Source organism: Musca vetustissima, unplaced genomic scaffold (assembly GCF_032173495.1).
Source record: "Musca vetustissima isolate MV318-11 ecotype Yass unplaced genomic scaffold, APGP_CSIRO_Mvet_v1 utg98230, whole genome shotgun sequence".
Classification (NCBI taxonomy): domain Eukaryota; kingdom Metazoa; phylum Arthropoda; class Insecta; order Diptera; family Muscidae; genus Musca; species Musca vetustissima.
This window is the reverse complement of record NW_026884444.1, coordinates 31,284-52,551: the sequence shown is the minus strand read 5'-3', so window position 1 is coordinate 52,551 and position 21,268 is coordinate 31,284. Positions and strand designations below refer to the sequence as shown.

General features: G+C 34.0%; 1 protein-coding gene across 1 annotated transcript; it reads right to left on the bottom strand.

Annotated features, from left to right (window-relative positions):
* Positions 1-1,703: 1,703 nt before the first annotated feature.
* LOC133331458 (uncharacterized) lies at positions 1,704-20,969 on the bottom strand (the record flags this gene model as incomplete). The annotated part of the gene is made up of 3 exons (XM_061539848.1): positions 20,882-20,969; positions 2,052-2,414; positions 1,704-1,811 (listed from the first exon to the last, which is right to left on the bottom strand). Coding segments are annotated over exons 1-3 (559 nt in total), but the record flags the coding sequence as incomplete, so codon positions are not given.
* Positions 20,970-21,268: the final 299 nt, after the last annotated feature.

Genomic DNA, 21,268 nt, shown 5'->3' with positions numbered 1-21,268 from the left:
AGTTCAGATTTAGATATAGCTCCCATATATAGATTCGTCCGATTTAAGGTAAATTGTGCACCAAAGTCCCTATAGGTCATTCGATGCATGAAATTTGGCATAGAGTACTGAATTTAAAGCAGAATGATGTGTACCAAGTTTCGAGAAAATCGGTTAAGATTAAGATATAGCTCCCATATATAGATTCGTCCGATTTAAGGTAAATCGTGCACTAAAGTCCCTATATATCTTTCGATTTGCACTAAAATGATATATGCCAAGTTTCGTGAAAATCAGTCCAGATTTAGATATAGCTCCCATATATAGTTTCGTCCGATTTTAGGTAAATGGTGCACCAAAGTCCCTATATTCGATTGACATGAAATTTGGCATAGAGTACTGAATTAAGTCTAGAATGATGTGTGGCACAGAGTACTGAATTAGGTCCAGAATGATGTGTGCCAAGTTTCGAGAAAATTGGTTCAGATTTAGATATGGCTCCGATTTTAGGTAAATGGTGCACCAAAGTCCCCATATATCATTCGATTGGCATGAAATTTGGCATAGTACTCTATGCTCTAGCATTTAATGCAGAATGATGTGTACCAAGTTTCGAGAAAATCAGTTCAGATTTAGATATAGCTCCCATATATAGATTCGTCCGATTTAAGGTAAATTGTGCACCAAAGTCCCTATAGGTCATTCGATGCATGAAATTTGGCATAGAGTACTGAATTTAAAGCAGAATGATGTGTACCAAGTTTCGAGAAAATCGGTTCAGATTTAGATATAGCTCCCATATATAGATTCGTCCGATTTAAGGTAAATCGTGCACTAAAGTCCCTATATATCTTTCGATTTGCACTAAAATGATATATGCCAAGTTTCGTGAAAATCAGTCCAGATTTAGATATAGCTCCCATATATAGTTTCGTCCGATTTTAGGTAAATGGTACACCAAAGTCTTTGAAAAGCATTCGATTTGCACGAATTTTGGCATAGCGTATGGAATTAAGTCTAGAAGGATGTGTACACCTCCTATATATATTTTTGTCCGATTTTAAGTAAATAGTGCACTAAAGATCCATAGCTAGGCCGATTGACACATCCTACAGATGTTAATATAAATTAATCGCTGGGAAGTTTCCTTGAAATCGGTTCAGATGTAGATATAGCATAGCTTCCATATATAATTTTGATTTATTCATGTTAATTGTACACCAAATAATCAGTGTGTGTCTGATTGAGATTAAATTTTGAACAGTGCATAGGTTGATGTTAGCCGGTTTATATATATATAAAGATCACAAATTCAGTTCGTTCGTTCAATTTCATGTCAATGTTCCAGGGTAAAGGTGACTTCTTTTAGGATACGTAGAATATACCCGAAGTGGTTAAGGGTATCATATAGTCGGCCCAGTCCGACTTTACTACTTTCCTTGCTGGTTTTTTTTTTAAAGATGCACGTTCAGAATAAAAATTGTCTACTAACACGAAACTGTTATCTTCAAAATACCACACAGAGGTTTTACATGATGGTAAACTATTCTATTCGTTCGATTTAACAGAATCATATAAATTAACTACAATTTTTGTCTGTGTTCATGTATCTTTTTTATAACCAAATATAATATATTTTATTTTCATATTAAATTTAAATACTCAAAATCTCTTTACTCTTTATAGGAAAAATTAAAAAAAATAATAATAATACTTCAACTTACCCAATGTCTGGCTTAAGACCATTTTGCCATCTTCACCAAGGCAGGCATTGCGAGCATCAAAAGGATTTGTAAATTGCACAAATGCATAACCTTTATGCATTGATATTCCTGTCGAGACAGATGCACATACACACACACACACACATCGAGCATAAGGAGACGACAAAACATGAAAAAAGAAAAAAACAAAAAATAAATAAGAAAATGTCAAGAATTACAACCGAAATTTAATTAAATTCTTCTTAGCTAAGCCACATTGGCGTTTAAATAGCATTCCATTCTCTTGACTCTCTCTCTCTCTCTCTTCCTCTATCATTCGTCACATAACTCTGTTCCTTGGCTACTAACCTGCAAGACGTCCATAAATCTGAAACATACGCTCCACATCGGTTTTGGAACACTGAAACGTATTCAAATTGCCCACAAAGATACGCGAATTAACAGCCTGTGGATCCTGGGAGTTGGTTTGGTTAGATAACTTTGACATCTTCATTTTGGCAGGTTGAGTGTGACTGGTGGTGGTGGTGGCTGAACCGACTGCGGATATGTTTGTTATGGCTGTGGTGGGATTGTTGATGTTGGCAGCAACAACTATGGATGTTGTATTGTTGGCGTAGTTAAGCATGAAGAGAACGAGAACGTTAGGTATGGGTTGGCTAGAACGTGGCAAACGGATACGTTCGTGTGCGTGTTTGTTTGGGGATGCGGTAACTTGAAGATGTTTTTGAAATGCAACCAGTTGAATAAGTAGTGAATGATTTTCCTATCACTGTTTGTGTGTAATCAGATACAAGTGGTTGTGGTATGACTTCGAAAGGGGATAATGGCGTTTGGCGTTTTGATATGGGGCGTGTATTGTTCTTTCTATACGGTGGATGTGGATGGATTTTACTTTCGCCTGAAACGGATTATTTCTATGAAATGCTTATTTTATCCTTCAATACCAACATATTCTTTGTATGGCGACTATGCCGTTGTTATTAAAAGGCCTCTATATGTAAATATGTATGTTGACAGATAGCTGACTTTTCCCCTTGCTATTGTAGATGTGATAAAATTCCGATTTTTTTTTTTGTTTGTAGATTATTTCATGTCCTCACTCTAAAGAATAGCCTTCATAATCATAAATAGCCAAGTCTAGGTTTGCATTACTACTTAGCTAGTAATGATATTTTTCTTTTATTTTCCTATTGTTGTTGGGTATTTTTCTTTTGTTTATTTACTGGCCTCCAACTAGATTATTTTTCCATTTGCCTCATCACTATTATTGGTTGATTCGGGGGTTTATTTTGTTTTAGCTGTTTCAGATGTTTGGCCGTCAGTCACTCTGATTTATCATCTTTGTAGGAATAACAACAACAACAACAAGAACCAAAACAGCGTTAAACAATAGAAATGGCAGCTTTATGTGGTTTACTATTTATTTGGCTTTTCGATTGTTGTGATGCCAACGATGATGGTGCGCTTGCTGATCGTTTGAGGAATTCAGCAAATTCTGTCTGTTTCCGGCATTGATAAGACTTGAGAAAATAATCCGTAAATACGCAAAACTGTAATGAAATAATAAACGTGGAACTTTGTTAAAATGGAAATCATTTTTGGGCATATTGTTTAAAGTAATTGTATTTATGAAGGAATTTTTGTCAGTTGATTTATGATGAATAATCGGCTTAGGATTAACAACAAGAAAAACACATATTTACAATTTGTTATATATATCACGATTTTTTATGCCCTCCACCATAGTATGGAGTGTATATAAAGTTTGTTTTTCTGTTTGTAACTTATCGATATAATCATTTTCGACCTTATAAAGTATATATATTCTGGATCTATGACGACATAGCTCCCAATACTAAATTTATACTCTAAAAATTATAAATATAGGTAGGCCCCATACATCCCCAAATTTTCAGTATTTTGGGGGTTTTAATATCATTTGCGACCGAATTGACTATAATTCGGTATTTTATTGGTGGCAATCTCTCCACTAAAAATTATAAATATAGGTCAATTTTTTCAGACTAGCCCCTATTAAGGGTTCCCTCAATGTTCGGTATTTTGGGGCTCTTCAGTGCATTTTTCGACCTTTTCGCTTTTGTGTTTTTTTTTAGTCGTATATAATAAAATTGTTAATATTCGAACCGTTTTAGGGGTAGTCCTAATATTATTCCCCTTTTAATATTAAAATAGTTATGTGATTTATTCCACATTTTGAGTTTGGTTCTAAGACTCATTCTGCCTGCGGAGGATATTGAGATAAAAAAATTAGTAAGGATCGAGGATGAACTATAGCCTCTAGGACTATAGGCCTTGTTCCGATATAATGATACCAACGATTTTCGTTTTTTTTTTTGTGATGCAAAAATGATAGGTTCGAATGTGAGCTATATCTGTTCTCAATTAGACATGGCACCTCATATAATGAGAACAACAAATATTTGGTACATCCTGCACAATGTAATCAATATTGGCTTTATATATAGCCTCCAGAAACGTACGCATACAATTTTTTTTCTACAATGACAATTTTATATGGAACCAGCAGCTTCCACCAAGCCCCCCGAAATTAAACCTGTGTACGATGGTTATGGCATCATATACGTGTGTCCTGTAAATAACAGTTGGGGATTTTATACACATGTTCCATTCAACCATGCGTCGTCAACTTTTTGGGCTTTTAGGAAAAGTCTCCATTAAAAATTGCTGAAATTTGCCTTTGGTGTATATTATATATTGCTTGATGCAATTGTTGGTATAGGTATAATTGGTGTTCCCTATATTTTCATTTGAAAAAAAACTGTCAGTATATCTATGGTGGAGGATATGCAAATTTCGGCCCAGCCGAACTTAAAATGGTTTCACTTGTTTATTCATGTCAACAGTTTACTGGTAATAAAATCAAATTGTAATCCATAATAAAAAAGCCAGGAGCGGACGGGGCCGACCATATGATACCCTACACAACTTCGACGAAAATCTAACTTTCTATGGTTCTATATTCAGAGTTTGGGCAATATTTGCACCCTCTAGACCGACTAGATGCCAACAAATATTTCTAATATTCAGTAGACGAGGGCTGTACCTGTCCAGATTCTCTTTACCGTGGGTTATGTTGTGATGTTGAGCTTTCAATTGTGGCCTGTAGATCGACTTAAAAAAAAAACATAAAAAAAACACAAATTCCACTTCATTCCAATATTATTAACTGATCATCACTGAAAATTATGGAACATTTCAAAGCGCTCTGCGCTATATTTCCGACCTCTAGTGGGGTAATGGGTTAGTACATAATATCTGAATATAAAATCACCTCTAAATATTTAAGTGTAATTCCCGCATCCGAGTACATACGACAATATAATTGGCATCAATTTAAAGTTCAACAACTCCTTTTGGCTCTATGTCCTTCAGGAGTAAATATATACGCTAGAGAATACAAATTTTGTCATTTTTCACACAAAAGTCAGGGTCCAATTGACCCGCTAAATATTGACCGATCTTTATCAAAATTATAAATATCCATATAAAGCCTCTGGAGGGACCAGATAAACCGACAAAAATTTAGTATTTGGTCCATTTCATTCCCTAAATATTAACCGATCTTTACCAAAAACAATAGGGGTCTTTATTGGGCCAAACCCATCCTACATGCAAAATTTCGTGAAAATTGATCCATAACTGTGGCCTGTATCGTGTTAACAAATTATAATGGACAGACGGACACACATGTCTAGATCGACTCAGCTAGTCGAGATATGACGATCGGTATACTTAAAGTTGGGTCTAGAACCAATATTTCGCGGCGTTACAAACTCTTGGGGCTGCACAAAGCTATAATACCCTGACAACCTAGTTGTGTAGGGTATAACAAGTAGTAGATCAAATGTGGCGGTATATCTAAATCTATACGAGTATATGATTAAACTTTTTTTGTAAACATGTAGAATGGATAATGTAAAATTTTAAATTTCAACCATTTTAAATTAAAATTAAATACCCAAAATATACATTTCTAAAACATTGCTATGCTTGTCCCACCAGAAACATAAAAAAATCAATGATAATATCTATGGCATGTCAAAAATTTGACATGCTAAAAGATTATAGTAAACAATTTAAAAATATAACTCTAAAAGATCTACCAACCGCATAACGCATATAAATCTTCAACAAATATTTAATCAAATTCACTCAAATCGCTCAGATATATTTTCAAACAATATAATTAAAAATTCCCATCAAAAGCTCAGAAAAAACTCTCAAATAATATTTAAACATAGTCCACACTCATTCTTTGAGAATGCCTTAACAATTGTTATAAGAAATTCATTCTTCAATAGTTCCTTAAAAAGTAATTTAAAAAATCTTCAGATCAAATTCTCTCCAATAACTGTTATTTATCTTCAAAAACTCTTAAAGACAATAGAAAATCACTCCGAAATGACAATAGAACATCACGGCTATCTCTGTGAATTTCTATATTTTATCTTTTGTTGTATTTTGTACTATACTATTATACGATATTCAAAAATAATTACTTTTTAAAATATATTTAAGTTCTAAAATTAAATGAACGATTTTGAATAAAAAAAGTCTTTGGCATTAACAAGTATTCTCAGAGAATCCATATTTAGATAGTTATGAGAATTAAACACTTCAACACTTTCTTTAAAAGAATTTTTGAAAATTCACTCTTTAATAGTTCCACAAAATTAGTTTTAAAAATTCGTGTTTGGGTGTTCCAAAAACAAAAACTATTTAAAAAATCCACGTTGTGATAATTTATTGTTCTTATAGTTTTTTTTTTTCAAAACTATTTTAAAACATTCTATAACCCAATAGATGCTTAAAAAATATCCTCTCTTCGATTGTTGCACACTTTTATTTTACTTTACACTTTTTATTTTAAATTCGACGCTTTGGTTGTTATAAAAAATTATTTAAAAATCTACTTTTTTCAAAATAGAAAATATTTAAAAAACACTGTCTTTAATTGTACATGAATGTCCACAAATAACACAACATAAAAAATTAACGCTCGTTTTTTCTCAAAAATATTCCAAAATTTATGGTCACACTCTTTTCATAAAAACACATATAGAGATCCAACTTTAACACTATTTCTTAAATTAAAAAATGAAATATCCTTTTCTTCACATGTTAATTTGTTAAAAATATTTTTTCAAATAGCTAGTTCTGATTATCTATATAAATGTGTTCTGTAAACTTCAAATATTTTTTTATTTCTTCAAAACAATTCTATTCGATTTTTTTTTTTTTTTTTTTGAAACAAAAAAAAAATAATTTTAATTTTCTTGCGATTTGTTGATAATAATTACTTTTAGACCATTAAAGAATATTTTTTAACTTCTCCAATCCACATATTTTTCAAGCCATACAGTCTTTTAATAACAAAATGTGTTTGTTGCACTTCAAAATATATATAGCAATTACCATATAAACATCGATTATTATTATTATTTTTCTTGTGTTATTTACAATACGTATTGCAAAACAATAGATACGAATCTATTACGAACTTTTTGTGTTTACCGCACTTTGCACAGGAGCTACGTATGTCCTACACTACCGAATGCTGTTCAATGACTAACTAACAAATCGTAAACAAACAGCAAACAGACAAATTTATAAAAAAAGCTGGAACAGAAAAGTATTTGCCGGCAATAAGAAGGAAGAACAGTAGAAAACCACCCTCCTTTAGAGGGGAGGGTGAATACATGAGGACAATTCTATAATTTACCTTTACAACAGTAACTGAGAATTTTGATATTGCGCAAAAGTGTCGGATATGAGACAAGAAAATTCTTAAGGACATACCCCGCCAACATCCAATGATCTGAAAAATTGAAACCCCTTTATAAAAAATTTGATATTATGGGTTTGTGTCATATTACTTCTTGGAAGATCCTGCCAGGATTGTAAATATACAAATAATACCCAAATAAATTTTACAGTAAAATGTTCTTAATAGAGTTATGGTCTAGAAATATATGATTTTTACACACATCGCATAGGTCACTATTGTCACGCCACAAATAAGTAATACCCTAACTAAGATTCACTTCTTGTATTTATATATGTCAGATAGTATTTTTTTTAACAAAGTACAGGTCGGACTTCTTATCTAAATGCGATTACATTCGTTAAAATCCGTTGGTCCAATGACCCTATTGAAAGATGCGGCAATCGGTTGAAATTTAGATATAGTTTTCAAATAAAGTCTCCCTGTTTGTTTTAAATCAGTTCCTATATAGATATATCTTCTATATAATAATGGCAACTTTTAGAAAGTCGAAGACATTTTATGAAAACTATTCTCGTTAAAAATTGTCCTCAGTTATTTCTCTCGCTCTTAGACGGGGAAATATACATGTTTCGTCTTGTTCGTTCCTCACCTTAAAAGGGGGAGGATTTTCTGTCTTTATGTTGGTCAGTTCTTCCTTACGTCTTTTCATGTAGTCATATTAGTTGCATGACAGCGTTCAAGTAGGCAGGACGCATTTCTTTTGTACATTGTTCGATATTTAAATTTTTCGTGACAAAAGGTTTGGTTAAAGAAAGTTTTTGAGCAAGGCCTGCACATAAGGGAGACCAGCTGGATATCAGTTGGCTCTCATGCTTGCTGTAAAAATCCGTTATTGTGAATTGATTTTTTATGAGTATTGCTTAGTAGGTCATAATATGATATTTTATACATTGAAGCGGACCTAACCAAAGAAAAAATATGTGTGTTTTATCGAAATTGCATACTTCAGAAGATATACACTAGAGAAGTTGCAAAAAAAGATAGAAATTTTTCTTTGGAATTTGCAACGCGTTGCTATCAGAAGAAAAACACGTTCTTTCTGATACCAATAAGTTGGAATGAGGGATAACAATCGACCCATTTATGAAATTATTTTTATATTCTTTACTTTTACCAAGCATAGATCAAGTCCGAAGATGTGACTCGTCATCTGGCACCTCTCTCCCAAAGTGTCAATATTTTATATACTCGTAAATTAAATTTGAAGCGAATTAAATAAACGGTTTGATCAACATTAAATCCAAAACCTCTTCCATATAACATATGTCCTATATAAAGCGAAAGAAGAAAGTGCTGCAAAAATTTTAAAATTACGAAATGGGCCAGGGCTAATGTTAAAAATTTCAACCCTTTTTTATACCCTTCACCAAAGTACGAAGAATATATTAATGTTATCATTTCGTTTGTGACTTATCGAAATACTCATTTATGAACCCATAATGTATATATATATATATTCGAGGGCGATCAAGCCATGTGCGCCCGTACGTTTGTTGTAATACAAGGAATTGAGATATGGTGCTGCGATTTAGCATAGAGTTGTTTTGTGTCTTCAGGCATGATGATCGATGATGAGATATATTGGTCCACCTATAGACATACTCCACATATAACATTTGCGATATTTTGAAGACTTTGGACACATTTTTTATCCGAATTGAATGTAATTTATTATACCCTTCACCACACTGTGGTACAGGGCAAAGACGTAGCCAGAGGTGGGGCGTCCGACTTTTGAACTTTCCTTACTGATTATTATTGTTTCCAATTGATTTTCTTTCTAGAAAAATTATCAATGTGGGTTCTCAGTTAAGTATAGATCCCAAATAACGGTGTACTGATTTTCGGTAGGTATTTCGAGAATTTTTAATCCCCTATTTAGGATAGTGCCCATATAATGTTACCCAATAAATTTCAGTGTATTGAGTATTGTCCATCGAATTGACTTAAGTATTTGATTTGCACCCTTATAACGGCAACTCCAAACTTTAAATATTTTGAGGATTCTCATATAGTAGAGCTGGAGGTCTTCTTCTTCCTAGAGGAGAACTGTAGGTCTTCTTCTTCCTATAGTAGAGCTGGAGGTCTTCTTCTTCCTGTGGAAGAACTGCAGGTATTCTTCTTCCTAGAGGAAAACTGTAGGTCTTCTTCTTCCTGTGGAAGAGCTGCAGGTATTCTTCTTCATATGGAAGAGCTGCATGTAATTTTCTTCCTATAGGAAAGCTGCGGAAGAGCTGCAGGTATTCTTCTTCCTGTGGAAGAGCTGCAGATATTCTTCTTCCTATGGAAGATCTGCAGGTATCCTTCTTCCTTTGGAAGAGCAGGAGGTATTCTTCTTCCTATAGGAGAGCTGGAGGTATTATTCTTCCTTTGAAAGAGACGCAGGAATTCCTCTTCCTGTGGACTAGCTGCGGGAGTATTCTTCCTGTAGAAGAGCTGCAGGTAGTCTTCTTCCTATAGGAGAGCTGTAGGTCTTCTTCTTCCTAATAGGAGAACTGTAGGTCTTCTTCTTCCTATAGGAGAGTTGGAGGTCTTCTTCTTCCTAGAGGAGGACTGTAGGTCTTCTTCCTGTGGATTGTTCTTCCTATGGAAGACCTGGAGGTATTATTCTTCCTGTGGAAGAGTTGCAGGTATTCTTCTTCCTAGATGAGAACTGTTACAATTCTTCTTCCCACGGAAAAGCTGCATGTATTATTCTTCCTTTGGAAGAGCTGCAGGTATTCTTCTACCTATGAAAGATCTGCAGATATATTGCTTGCCTTAAAAGAGCTGGATGTATTCCCTCCTATATCAGAGCTGCAGGTTTTGTTCTTCCTGTGGAAGAGCTGCAGGTATTCTTCTTCCTATGGAAGAATACCTTCTTCCTATGGAAGACCTGGAGGTATTCTTCTTCCTATAGGAAACCTGGAGGTATTTTCTTCCTATAGGAGAGCTGCATGTAATTTTCTTCCTATAGGAAAGCTGCGGAGGAGCTGCAGGTATTCTGCAGGTATTGTTCTTCCTATGGAAGCGCTGCAGGTATTCTTTTTCCTTTGAAAAAGCAGGAGGTATTCTTCTTCCTATAGGAGAGCTGGAGATATTCTTCCTCCTATAGCAGAGCTGCATGTATTCTTCATCCTGTGGAAGAGCTGCGGGCATTCTTCTTCTTTTGGAAGAGCTGCAGGTATTCTTCTTCTGGAAGAGGAATTCATATTTGCTAAAATAAATATTGGTATTTTGTTATAGCCTCAAATTGCCGTTCCCTCCAAATAATTCAGTACTCTATGCCAAGTTTCGTGCAAATCGAATGATATATAAGGACTTTGGTGCACCATTTACCTTAAATCCCATATATAGATATAGCTATATATGGAAGCTATATCTAAATCTCAACCGATTTTCTCGAAACTTGGCACACATCATTCTGCACCTAATTCAGTACTCTGTGCTAAATTTCGTGCCAATCGAGAGATATAGAGGGACTTTGGTGCCCCATTTACCTTAAATCGGACGAAACTATATATGGGAGCTATATCTAAATCTGAACCGATTTTCCCAATTTCAATAGGGTTCGTCCTTGGGCCAAATAAGTGACTTTTGCAAAATTTCATCCAAATCGGATCATAAATGCGACCTGTACTTTGTTAACAATTTGACATCTACAGACGGACGGACATGCATAAATCGATTCAGAAAGTGTTTCTATGAATATTGTCAAAAGGAACCATGTGTCTATCTCGTTTCCTTTTGCCTGTTACAAACATATGCACAAAGACATAATACCCTGTACCACAGTGTGGTGAAGGGTATAAAAAGATTGTACTTAAACCACTTTCAAAATAAACAATTCAAATTGTGATCCCACCCATTATTCACTACATCGGAAGTCTCTGTGTCAATGGTCGAGGGTATAAAAGTTCGTCACATTTTCACCTCAGATACAGACTTAAGTTCCATATATAATTTCGTCCCATGCGATGCACTATCCGTCCTTTATCTTAATGTTTACTAAAAACATCTCTCACAGTAAATTTATTTAAATATTAAGCACATTAGAATTTAATTAAAATACCTTAAATTCCTTAAATATGCTATATTTAAATGCAATAAATAAATTTAACAACATAAGCTACTTAATTTTAACAAGTTACTGCATAATGCCTATAAAACATTTTCACGCCTGTTATTAAATTTAATAAAAACCCATAGATGTGTAATTTTGTTCTTGACCTAGATTTTACCTTCAATCTATGTTGGTTGTTGTTGTGTTGCAGTTGTGTTTGTGTGTATGTGAATAAATTTAATCACTCTGCCAGTTCATTTAACAAAACTCTGACACTATTTTAAATGTCAATGATGAAAACAAAATAAAAAAAAAAAAACAACATAGAAGACAGCACTTGTGCCACATTTCATTGAGTAATTAAAAATGTATGGTGTTGCACACTAACATATGCACAGATATATGAACAAAATATGAAGTAAACTATGCATACATGCAAATATGTGTACGATAACAAATTTATACATATATTTATAACAACATGGTATGTATATTTATATGAGTGTGTGTCTATGTGTATGCGCGTGGAAAACATATGGACCATATAATTGGCAATACCTTGCCACCTACACACATACACATTAGCAACTCATAATGCGTCTTTTTAATATCGACGAAAAAAGCCATAGTAATTTCAGTTATTCACCAGCTTTTATGTTGTTGTAGTTGTTGCTGTATTTATGAAACACGGTGGGGGAAGCCAACCTGTTTAGCATTTTAAATGCCATTAAGAATGGTATCCTATTTAATGTAACATGTGGGCGTTCTAAGAACGTTAAATACAAATTTCAAAAAGGGTGTTTGTTATTCTTCCTAATAACAGCAACAACAACAAATTGCAACATTATGTCCTACCACAGCAGAGCCATACAAACTCACGGTACAGCACTTAGACACTGTTACGACATATCAATGCAATGGATGTTGAATGTAAAATGTGTTGCTAATCTGTTTTGTTAACAATTTCCCTGGTTGTTTTCCTTTTTTTCTCAACATTAAACACACATGGAATCCGTGAAAGGATTTTAAGCGTGTTGCGAGTAGGAAGGTTGTAAATGGCATACATATATAAATAAATTTTATAAAAATTAAGGTAATTTAAAACAGCTTCACTTTGGAAATCCGGACAAAGTACATATCGTATTCCGTATCTGAACAAAAATCAATATTCAACAAGGAGAGCATTCTAAATACAAACGGGACATTTATATGGGGCTATTTCTAAACATTGTGAGAAATGATTTTTTTATTTTTTTTTTTTTTTGAATCGTTCACGAACCCGTGGTGCCTAATTATAGTCCTTTTGGTATTAAAATGTGACTAAAACATCAACAACATGAAAATGGGGCGTGACCTCATTACAGACTTCGTCTGAGACCATAAAAATACTTAGAATGAGCCAAGACCCTGCCATAATAGGGACATCTGTTGGAAATTATCTGCAAAGATGTTTTACAACGTTTGGGTCCACGTCTTATATAGCCCACATACATATGTACCATCCAATATTTGGCAGTTCGGGAATTGTGCGCGCAATTTGAACTGATTTGAGTTTAGTTTTGTATCTTGAACTCTTATTCGGCAGTCAACGTTCCCATTATCAAACCAGTGAGCGGAGCAGTATAGTCGGACGGGGCCGACCATACGATAACCTACACAACTATCACGGAAATCTAACTTTCTGCGGATTTTTATTCCGAGCCTGGCAAAATTTCATGATAGTTGCACCCTCTTGCCCGATTAGAGGTCAACAGCAACTCCTCCTTACACTGACATATTTTCCGAATATTATTAATACTCATTACAGTCCTTCTAATTACTTGTCCTGATTCCCTTGACCGTGGGTTGTGTTGTGATGTTCGGTTTATAATTGTGACCTATAGATCGACTCGAAAAAAATAAGTTTTCGGTCCACTTCATCCCAAAATTATTATCTGATCATCACCGAAAATTATAGTCGTTCTCCTTGACCACTACTGGAACCTCATGGAACAATTCATAGCGATCAGCTTTATATTTCCGCCCTCCAGTGTGGTAATGGGTTACTAAGTAATGTCTCAGTACGTAAGCACCTGTAAATACTTAAGTGTAACTCCCACATCTGAGTACATACGACCATATAATTGGTATTAATTGAAAGGTCAACCACTCCTCTTGGATATGCTATCAATTTGTCGGGTCTTTGTTCTTCATGGGTAAATATATACGCTATAGAATACAAAGTTTGTAATTTTTCACACAAAAGTCAGGGTCCATTTGACCCGCTAAAAATTGACCGATCTTTATCAAAACAGGCATGCTTATTCTTTGGCCCGATCCCCTTCTCCATGCAAAATTTCGAGGTGTTTGGGCCATAATAGCGGCCTCTGGAGCGACCGGAAAAACCGACAAAAATAAAGTTTTTGGTCCATTTCATCCCCTAAATGTTAATTAATCTTTTCCAAAAAATAGGGGTCTTCATTGGCCAGAACCCATCCTACACGCAAAATTTCGTGAAGATTGGTCCATAACTGTGGCCTGTATCGTGTTTACAAATTATAATGGACAGACGGACGGACACACATGTGTAGATCGACTCAGTTAGTCGAGATATGACGATCGGTATACTTAAAGGTGGGTCTAGGATCAATATTTCGCGGCGTTACAAACTTTTGGGGCTGCACAAAGCTATAATACCCTGACAACATAGTTGTGTAGGGTATGAAAAGCAAATGATCAATATTTATAATTTTTCCGGGTAGCCTTCAGGTAGGTATTTTGGGAAGTCTGGGTAAGTTTATCACTCAAATTGACAATATCTTAATAGTTTTTATTTTCATTGGGTAGAAAATGTCCCCACCAAAACTACAATTGACTTAAATTTGGAGGTAGGTCTCATATGACGGTACCCCCGATTATTCAATATAATGGTCACTTTTTTCAACCCATCGTCTTCACATCAAAATCCGGATCGATTATAAGTATATTAAATGCCCACCTCATAATGGAGAGTATAAAAAATTACGACGTTGATTTATGCATGTCCGCCCGTTTGTCTGTGTGTCCATGTTTAATTGTAAACAAAGTACAGGTCGTATTTATGATTCGATTTGCATAAAATTTGGCACAGCTCATCTAGTTATCACAAGGACGAACCCTACTGAAATTGGAATACATCGGTTCAGATTTAGATATAGCTCCCATATATATTTTCGTCCGATTTAATGTAAATGGTGTACCAAAGTTCCTATGTATCTTTCGTTTTGCACGAAATTTGGCATATCGTACTGAATTGAGTTTAGAATTATGTGTGTAAAGTTTCCTGAAAATCGGTTCAGATTTAGATATAGCTTCCATATATATGTTTAATGTAAATGGTGTAGCAAAGTCCCTAGATATCTTTCGATTTGCACGAAATTTGACATAGCGTACGTAATTAGGTCTAGAATGATGTGTTTAAAATTTCGTTGTTTTTTTTTTTAATTGGTGCAGATACAGAAATATCTTCCATACAAATGACTCTAAATCTGTCCCAAATGAAGTGAAATTTAGCACAGGTTCCGGATTGATGTTAGTAGGTTCACTTATATATAAATACATATATTTAAATCAATTTCCGTCGAGGGAACATTGACATACAATTGTTAGCATACATATGTAGAATATACCCGAAGTGGTGAAGGGTATCATATAGTCGGCCCAGCCCGGCTTTACTACTTTTCTTACAGGTGTTGTTTGACAATTTCATAATGGAAATACAACTAAGTCTGCTTTTACACGGTAGATTGGTTCCAGAAGAAGCCGTGTAAAAAAAAACCGTGTAAAAAAGGGAATTCCCCTAAATTAGTGCTATCCACATTTGCTTTAACCAGTAAAAATTGTTTGTACGCGCTAAAGGGGAATTCACTTAAATCTTTAAGCTAGTGTTCGCAAACTATCGATACTATCGATGGTTTCAGACTTTTTTCTTTCATAAATACTTTTTTGTGATATGAACATACTTCGCAAAAATTAAATTTGACAAAAAAAAATTAAGTACATAAAATTTCAAATCGTGCTAAATGGAATAAAATCGTGTAAAAAATTAAAAATATTCAATTTTCAAATCGTGTTATATGAAAACCGTGTACAAAAGACCGTGTAAAAACAGACTTAGGTGTAAAGCGTTGAGAGTCCTTATTCGCTTAATGGTTAATGACAGGTATGTAATTTCTAGAGTTCCCATAGTTCCCATGATTTTTTACTTGCTTTTATTTTTTATTATCAATTTATTGTTCATATTAATATTAGACCCAGACATCAGTTCAGTGACATTATTGAAACTAGTAGAATGGATACCTGGAACCTAATATACCTTCGTCTGTGCTTCATAACTATTTAAATGAAGTTTTGTTCGTTAGGTATTATGCTAACAAAGAAGAATACAAATTTGTTTATTATTTAATTTTTATCTTCTACAAAATATGTCAGAACTTGAATTTGTATAAGTTCTTTATTTTTATGTTTTTTTTTTTGTTTAAATTTGTCTCTCTATTGTCATATTATTGTAAATATTACCACTGAAAATATGCCATAATAATAATGAATATCCTTTCATATAATTGTTGAAACAACAACAACTACTACTACTCTTTCCATCCATTATGAATCCTTTTGTTTTTGTTTTCTAAAGCGAAAAAAAAAATCATTATATCTATGAAAAAAAAACAAACGTGACAAAGCTTTTGAAATTCTTAATACAAATGTTGGGTAAGTCCAAAAGATATTAAATTGGAATTCTATACATTTGCTTAGTAAATATTTGTGTGATATTTTGTTGGAAATATTATGGTAAATATTTTAAAAAATTTTGGGTATAGATGAGTTAATACTATATACTTGTTTCTATTAATTTTGCCATACCGATTGGAATGTTTGGAAAGTTATATTGAAGAGCCTATAAAAATATATAGCACAGTCGGCAAAAAAAAAAAAAAAAAAAAAAAATTTCAAAGCATGTATATGGATTCAGAGCAAACTTGCATTCATTTTCAACATATATCCAATAAATCTATATTATGTATTAATTTTGTTTAATGACAGGGAAAGCTTGTTCAAAGTTTGATTCAAATTGGATACTACGTTTGCATTATTTTATAAAATTAATTTTCAGCAAATTTTTGAACATTTTGTGGGGGAGGCGACCCGAAGAATTGCACCGATATTTCATATTATTGAACAATATTTTAGTTTCGAAGAAATGTTACGAGGTCCCAACTTTGGTTCAAAATGATAACTTCAAATTATCTGTATGCAATTTGGTAAACAAAAAAGGTTTCTCATAGACCATTTACGTACATTAAAAAGTGAAACCAGTAAGGAAAACAGTAAAGTCGGACGGGGCCGACTTTATGATACCCTTCACCACTATGGGTATATTAAACAGCTGATGATATTTATCTAAATCTATCATTCGTTTGTTACAATGGGGCAAAATTATGTAAATCGACTTCAAACAAATATAAATAGGTCATCCGTTGGAATATGCCTGTACTTCTAGAAAATACAACAATTCTATGCTCAATTTTGTACGTTGTGCAAAATTTGATGTCAATCCGTCCAACATGAGGAGTTTGATGTCCAATTTACTTAAAATCGGGCGAAAATATATATGGAAGCTATATCCAAATATGAAGCGATTTCAACGAAACTTGTCACGGGTTAGGTTATACTAATTATAGTACGTTTTGTTCCTACCAGCCTATTGGTTCCTAGGTGCGTCAATTACTTAAAATCAATCTATAATAAAAAGGAGCTATATCTAAATCTCAACCGATTTTCACAAAACTTGGCACCCATCATTCTGGACTAAATTTACATTAAATCGGACGAAAATATATATGGGAGCTATATTTACATGAAGTCGGACGAAACTATATATGGGAGTTATATCTAAATCTGGACCGATTTTCTCGAAACTTGACAGACATTTTTCTAGGCTCAATTCAGTACGTTTTGCCTAATTTGGTGCAAATCGAAAGACATATAGGGACTTTGGTGCACCATTTACATGAAATCGGTCGAAACTATATATTGGAGCTATATCTAAATCTGGACCGATTTTCTCGAAACTTGGCATACATCAATCTAGGCTCAATTCAGTACGTTATACCAAATTTCATGCAAATCGAAAGATATATAGGGACTTTGGTGCACCATTTAATAGGGTTCGTCATTGGGCCAAACAAATGAGCTGTGCCAACTTTCATCCAAATCGGATTATAAATGCGACCTGTACTTTGTTTACAATTTAACACCAACAGAGGGGCAGATTGACGGACGGACATGCATAAATCGACTCATAAAGTAATTCTATGCATATTCTCAAAATGAACTATGGGTCTATCTCGTTTCCTTTTGCCTGATACAAACATATGCACAAAGGCATAATACCCTGTACCATAGTGTGGTGAAGTGTATAAAAAGTGCGTTACCTTGTCAACACCTTGATATTTTTAGACAATGTTCCGATACTGAGTGAGAACCCCAAATGAGAAATTATAGCTATATTGAATGGAAATTGCCACAAAGTCATTTAAAATTCCTCAGTTGGGCGGGCCAAATTATAGGATTTAAATTGAAACATGGACCTATACTGAATATTTCTTTGTAGACTTTTTACCCTCGAAGAATACGAAACACCCAAGTCCCGCCAATTTGGATAGTAAATATTCCTCTGCTGTTAAAACACATCACTTAACATTTATATGAGGGCTGTGATTAAACATGGCCTATATATAAAATTATCTACAAAAATATCTACTTATTATCTATTAACAAATATGGATCGATAAAAAACATACTAGAGTTATGAATGTTGCGACCTCATCGTTCTTTAAAGAGTCATATGTGGACTTCGATAAATATTTTCATATTGACTTTGGCTGAGAATTCAATTGGTGACTTCCTTTTATATTTCAACACACAAATATATTCCGTCCCCATAAACAAATAAAGTGATGAACTTTCATTATCCTTATTCCAATAAAGAAATAAGAACCCCCAATATTATTATCATATAACAGCGATCAAATGTCAAAGGACCTATTTTCTACACATGAAGCAGTGGCAGCCTTCTTATTCTCCTCGTTCTGCAATTTCATTTCATTGTGCAAATGTTAAAAAAATAACTCATTCATGTTGTTTCATTGCTAAAATTTATCATTCATCCTTTTTTTCTTTTTTGCATTTTCTCTGACTAATGCTGATGATGTTTTCTGTTGTAGCATAAAAAAACACAGGGATAATACTAAACATAAAAGAAACAGCTAAAAAAAAAACAACAGATACACATGCATGCGACACACACACATTGTCGTCTCGTCTGAAAAACTCCCATAATAGATATCAATGAAAATAGAAATGAAAAAATAACAACGCAAACACACTTGAAAGCCGGAAAACCAAATAAACAAATGAATAGATGTGTAGGCAAAAGGATAGACATCTATCTGAATGGTTGGGAGTTTATCGCCATCGTCGCTGTTGTTGTTTTTTATATTCCTTTCAACATCCACATCAGTTGCATAGTCCTGCATACATACAGAATCGGACACACACACAATTATATCCTATGGACACGTCCATGTGATCACACATCAAGCAGATAATTTTCATTCATTGTACACAGAACGGCTGTGGAGAAAAGTTGAAGTTTGAATTCTTTTGTTCTACTTTGCTACGCCAATTGAATGGTTGGACTGTCTGTTGAATAGCTTCTTGGTCGGTTGGTTTGTTTTTCATACATAAAATATTTTGATATTATGACAATGAGACGACAACAAGTGACTTTAATACGTGTTCCTCAATAACAACCAGTAAGGAAAGTAGTAAAGTCGGACGGGGCCGACTATATGATACCCTTCATCACTTTCGTTATATCCAACAGATGAATCCTAACAGACGTCGAATTTTTAAAGGATCAGGGACAAAATTATGAAAATTGCCACATGTTATGTTATAGTAACTTCAGTACGTAGAGCAAAATTTTGTGCCGATTGGACCCACCTTGGTAAAGCATTTATAACCAACTTCTAGGTTTTTCTAACTCCAGTACGTTGTGAAAAATTTGTGTAAAATCGGACGATACCATTTACATTAAATCGGACGAAAATATATATGGGAGCTATATCAAAATCTGGACAAATTTTCAGGAAACTTAACACACATCATTCTAGAGCTAGTTCAACACGCTATGCCAAATTTCTTGCAAATCGAATGATATATAGGGACTTTGGTGCACCATACACACTAAATCGGACGAAAATATATATGGGAGCTATATCTAAATCTGAACCGATCTTTCCCAATTTCAATAGGGTTCGTCCTTGGGCCAAACAAATGAACTGTGCCAAATTTCATCCAATTCGGATCATAAATGTGACAGACAGACGGACGGACGGACATGCATATATCGATTTAAAAAGTGATTCTATTCATATTCTCAAAAGGAGTCATGTCTCTCTCTCGTTTCCTTTTGCCTGTTACAAACATATTAAAAGATATAAAAATGTAAAGATACTTCTGGCATTATTTGTAGCTTTTCAAAGGGGCTAGATGAATAAATGTTTTCTTTTTTATTTTCTCCAGGGTATATAGAACTCGAAACATACGTGGGGGACTTTTAAATTTGTATTATGTGTGAATATGACTTCCTACAGGTCTCGATGAATTAGGTTTCATAAGTCCTCTAAAACTATTTTATTTTGCAGGAGCTCTATGCACATAAGACTACATGCAGATCTTCTATAATAAAATATCATATACAGATTCACTATGGAGTAAGACCTCTATATATTTATGGCCCATTCAAGGTTTTATTAGAAGATCTCCTATCTCGAGTAGCCTTATGCATGATCTTCTCCCTATATGGAACCATATACCTTTACCTTCGAAACCAACTCCTTCGTACATATTTTAACCACTGAAATCATCGTTTATTCCTTTGATGGATCCTTAAAATTTTTTGTAAATCCATTTTGACAATTTTCCATTTATTGGATTCCAACTATAAAACCACAGTGTTTTCTAGAGGCCTTTAATCTATAGAAAATTTTTAGGGGATTTATATAAATACTTATGTTTAGAGGGCATATAAATTATAGATTTAAGGTATTATGTACAACATCTCCTATCCCGAGTAGGGTTATAGGTAATCTTCCCTCTATGTGGAACTTAATACCTTTCTCCTTCGAAACCCCTGCCTTTGTATCTCTTTTAACCACTGTTCATCAGAAATCATCATTTATTCCTCTGTTGACATATAAAAAATGACATAGCCGTCACCACCTCCACCACCATCATCATCACTGTTATTATAATCATCATCATCAGAGACCATTACAGTTATTATGGTCACCCAACAACCACGTGACATATCCTCTTGTCAAAAAAATACATTCTCTCTCTGTGAATTCATGACTTTGACAAAAAAAGAAGCGAAATTGCAGTCAAGATGGTAACACGTGCAAATGTGATAAGTCTTGGCAAAGTAGCTTATGTGGTCGAAGGTTTCGAATTGTTGTTCTCTTCAAAAACGGAGTAGGATGGCGTAAGGACATGATAAATTCAACAGTTGTCTACATATGGATAAATGGATGATGCTTCTGGTTTCAACCGGTCCATGTGAGTTGAAACATAAGAGCATGTCATTATCGTAATCCACGACAGCCATAA